Raw genomic sequence first — 4,841 nt, forward strand, 5'->3', positions numbered from 1 at the left:
GAAAATGGGCTATGAAGATAAGTTCCTTTCCAGACCTAAAGGGTGGTTGAGGGCCATAGTCTCAGGTTCCTCTAGTCACTTTCTGACCATCAAACCAGGTCTTGTTTTTTAAAATAATTTTGAATTTGTTCCACATTCTATCCGGGACCCTCTAATGTGACCCCTTTTAGAGCAGATAGTATGGGCACCATCTAGTTCTTTGGGTCTCAGGGTCATGAAGACTGGAAGCTCATACAGTCCATTAGTCCATTGTACTGATTCCAAGCCTCTTCAATTCTTATCACCCTTCTTTCTTCCACATATGGAGAGACCAATAGCTGCACTTTAGACAGCCGCTCAAGAGCTTTTAAGATCCCAGAAGCTACTCACCAAAGTAGGATGTAAAACATTGTCTGGGCTATGTCATGCTAATTGATCATGGTATCCCCTGAGATTATGGTTCTGAGCCCTTAGGCCCAGAGACTCACTGTCTTAAGATGTTTGATACTATCTAGGGAGTTTTCATCATTTTGCCTACCACATTCATAGTTGTGTTTGCAGGAAAGTAAATACACATGTATACACACCTTTTTTCAAGCTCATATATTTGGGATATATATATATATCCCACTCTTCCTCCATACCTATTCAGCCTATGTATCAATCCATGTATCTAAGCACAAAACACTATTATTCCAAGGTAGTGATTTTATCACTATTTGTTACCTCTAGCCCACACATACTTCCCTATGCTTTCACCTATCTTCATCACTCTTCTGCCAGCCTCCCTATTCTTGTATATTGCTGAACCCCCTTCTTGTATATTTCCCTCCCTATCACCCCAGCTAATATTAATATGAAATGTACAAAGACCTGGAGTTAGAAAATCAAAAGGAAAAAACATGTTCAGCATTTCTCAAGCTAAGGGAAACCAAGAAAAAAATTAAGCCTTGATTTGCAACATTGAAGGATTCTATAGGCAAAATACTGAATGACGCATAAAGCATCAAAAGAAGATAGAAGGAATATAGAGTCAGTGTCCCAAACAGAAATGGCTGATGTTCAACGATTTCAAGATGAAGAAATCCAAGGTACTCTGAAGGCATTGGCAAGGAATAAGTCTCCGGGAATTGACGGAATACAAATTGAAATCTTTCTACAAACTGATGAAGTGCTGGGGCATTCACTCATCTATGCCAAGATATTTGGAAAGCCAACCTATGGTGCCCCTGTATAGGGTTTCTGAGGCGTGACTGGTGATCTTGAACCGCTGACCTTGAGGTTCGAGCCACTGACCTTGAGGTTCAAATGACTTTGCAGTTCAGCACATTAACCCACAATGCCACACCAGGCTCAAAAATGACCTATTGTTGTTGTTAAATGCTGAGGCTTCGGTTCCTACCCATAGAGACCCTGTATAGGGTTTCCAAGGAATGACTAATGAGCTTGAACAGCTGACCTTACAGTTCAAACTGACTTTGCAGTCCGGCGCATTAACCCACAGCGCCACACCAGAACTCCTAAATGACCTATAAAGCCTATTAAAATCTGCCCTGGCACCATCTTTCTGACTTTACTTTCCACCACTCCCTTTCTCATTTACCTCACTCCAGCACAGTTGCCTCCTTAATTTCCGGGAACACACCATTTTCCCCCTGAGGGCTTGCTTATGGTGTCCTTTCCCTGAGACAATCTTTTCTCATTTATGTGTATAGCTTGTTTCTTCATCTCCTTCAAGTCTCTGCTCAAATGTCTCATATCTTTTGACCATTTTACTTTAAAAAGCAGTCCTACACATCTGTGGACTTCTTTTTTCTCCATCATACTTAACACCCTATGGCTTGGGATAAACACTGGACTGCACGGTCGGTTTGAACTGCAAGGTCCATGGTTCAAACTCATCAGCCGCTTCTTGGAAACCCTACACAGGGTCGCTGTAAGTCAGAACCCACTCGACGTCACTTAACAACAACATACTTTGTATGGGGGCACTTCAAAATGTTCAGAGAAATTTTCCATTATCCTTTTATTTCCCACCAACTTTTAAAGCTCCCTCATATATTACTATATTTTCCCCAGTTACAATGTAACTCTCTTGTTAAGTGCCGTCGAGTTGGTTCCGACTCGGCGACCCTGTATAGGTTTTCTGAGGAGCGGCCGGTGAGTTTAAACCACCAATGTTGCGGTCCAGCGCATTAACCCACAGCGCCACACCAAGACCATTTTTACCACTTTGAAATAAACATTTAAGATGGAACTGCCATTATCAGTAATGTGCTTACAACTGCTCGACTACCTTTAACTCCTATTTACTTTTATTAAGTAAAACCACCAACTTGCCCTCTGTGAAGAGTATGTTTCAAGATGCCTGTTTATCCATTACCTCCTGTATATTCAAACCCATCCTCAGAGGTTAAGAAAGGTAAGGAGAGGAGTAAGGGTAGAATGAGATTCAAAAATGAAGGAGCTGAGTCTAGATGGCACGCTAACCGGGAAAACAGTGCTTTCCCCCATTTTTGCTTCTGAGGCCCTGCACAGAATAAGACGCAGTCCGGGACTCCAGGGTTTTGGATTCCAGTAATGACAATGAAATGACAGATCACAAAACATAATGTTAAATCACTGAGACCCCGCTATTAAATCCTTGGGAAGCACGGACAGAGTGGCACCCTGGAGTTTCCTCCTAGACACACCAGAAAATGGAATTTGGGTTGACACAGTTGCTGTCAGAAACCCGCCCAAAGTTCTTCAGACCCGCCAAGGAACTGGGGTGTGGGGAGGCCGGGCGCCTTCAGCTAAGATCAGGGCGAGCACTAGTACTCCGGGGTGAAGGGAGAGGGGTCGCGCCGGCTTTTCTGCAGCTCCGGGATGCCCGCCCCGCCCCGGGGGGTGGGGGTGGGGGGTGGTTTACAGGGGTCGTCACGTGTTAGCGCCGCTCTCCCGTGCTCACCCCCTTGTGCCGGGATAGGCATCACGTGACCTCACTGCTGGCCTGGTGTGGGAACCCTCCCCTTATGCCAGCCTCTAGTGGCCCGCCACAGGAAGGAATAATGGACGCAAACGAGAGGCTCGGGTGGTGGCCGGACCCTTGAGGGTGTAGGCGGCGTTACCGGGTAAAGGTAGAGTACCGCTCCCACCAACGCCAACAAGAAGGTAACGGCGAAGATCGCGAAGTCGAGCATGACTCTTCCGCTTTAGGAGCCACGTCTCGGATCCAGTGCTCCAGCTGCAGCGCCTCAGCCTGGCCGGACTGAAAGAATTAACGTGTGGGCGGAGGAACTCGAGTGACCCGCGAGCGAATTGGCGCTGGGGGCGGGACCAGAGACTGCAGGTCCAGGACTGGCGGGTAGGCGGGCGGAAGCGATGGATCTCCTGGTTGCTGCAGCGTGCTTTCCTGGGTGAGACCACAAAGTGTAACCCCAGGGCGAGGTCAAGAAAAAATCCCACTGCCATGGAGTGGATTCTGACTCAAAGGGACCCTGTAGGGCAGAGTAGAACTGCTCCATAGGGATTCTGAGATTTTTTAAATCATTACCAGAGCAGACTGCCTCATTTTAAAACGCACAGTGGCCGATAGGCCTCACAGTTAGTAGCCCAATACCTAACTCATCGCTGCTAGGGCTCTTTAGGGCGGGGATTGTTGTTAAGTGTCATCCAGTGGGGTCCCGCTCATAGAGACCCTATATAAAGTTTCTAAGGAGCGACTGGTGGGTTCGAACGGCCAACCTTACGATTAGCAGTTGAGTACTTAGCCTACAGCGCCGACTCCCGGAGGAGAGGGTTGTTAAGTGCCACACTAGGACTTAGGTTTCCAGTATTTGGGAACTGAGCTGCCTGAGAAAATCTGAGCCCTAGCTTCTAAAACTTGAAGTTATGGCTTTGCCCAGACCATTTTTCCCATTATTTAAAAAGATTATATCCACCAAAAAAAATTGTTCTCTGACCTACAATATCAGCATCACCAAATGTTTTTGTTTTTAGGTGCCATAGAGTAGGGACCTACTCATAGCCACCCTACGTACACAGAACTAAACTCTGCCTTTCCGGAGTCAACCTCACAGTCGTTGCTTCACCTGAGCCCATTGCTGCTGCCTCTGTGCCAATCCATCTAGCATCACTGTAGAACTTGTTAAAAATGCAGATTCTATGCATTCGATTTGACTAGTGACCCTGTGTAAGGTTTCCTCCCATGATCAGGAAGCCTCCCCTTTCGGCCATGAATGGCTGGTTGGTTTGAACTGCATACCAAGTGGTTTATTCTACAGCTCCACCAGGGATCCTCTGGGATGGGATACAGCAATTTGTTTTAACAAACCCACCTGAGGATTCTCTTGCATACAAATTTGAGAATTATTGACGTAAACTAACTGACAGGAAATTCTCTCTCTCTCTTTTTTTTTTTTTTTTAGGAAAAGTCTCTTAAGAGAAGCACCATTAGATGTTACTTCTTTCTCAAAGTAAATCATTTGAAATGCTCGCAAATGTGATTCTTTGGCGTGAGAGTGGCAAATAGTTCACATGGGAGATAAGATTCTTGGCTCAGCGAGTCCTGACTTAATAAACTACATGAACTTTCCAAGTTTTAATTTCTTTCTAGGAAAACTGAGAATAATAACACATCCAGTCATCTAGCAGGTTAAACTGGATATTTTATGAAGAGCACGTAACACAAAGCTCCTGAAAAACTAAGTGGTAACTCCTTTATGTAACAGGAGCTGTTGTAAGCACAAATGTATAGGATCTCTTCTTTCACATGGCTTAAGTTTTGACATGGTTAACATGAGGCAAGGCACACTGCTGACTAGTGCTTCATGCTGTGAAAGAGTAGATATTAAAGCTTTAATAACATAAAACGTCAAGAA

General features: G+C 45.2%; 1 protein-coding gene across 1 annotated transcript in view; it reads right to left on the reverse strand.

Moving 5' to 3' along the window:
- LOC102833891 (cytochrome P450 20A1-like) overlaps positions 1-3,215 on the reverse strand; it is a 54,457-nt gene extending 51,242 nt beyond the window's left edge. Inside the window, exon 1 of the mRNA XM_006861970.1 lies at positions 3,090-3,215. Within this exon, the coding sequence (XP_006862032.1) occupies positions 3,090-3,161 (72 nt within the window). The 5' untranslated portion in view covers positions 3,162-3,215. The remainder of the gene's footprint in view (positions 1-3,089) is intronic.
- Positions 3,216-4,841: the final 1,626 nt, after the last annotated feature.

The sequence above is a fragment of the Chrysochloris asiatica genome, unplaced genomic scaffold (genome assembly GCF_000296735.1).
Source record: "Chrysochloris asiatica unplaced genomic scaffold, ChrAsi1.0 scaffold00045, whole genome shotgun sequence".
Taxonomy (NCBI): domain Eukaryota; kingdom Metazoa; phylum Chordata; class Mammalia; order Afrosoricida; family Chrysochloridae; genus Chrysochloris; species Chrysochloris asiatica.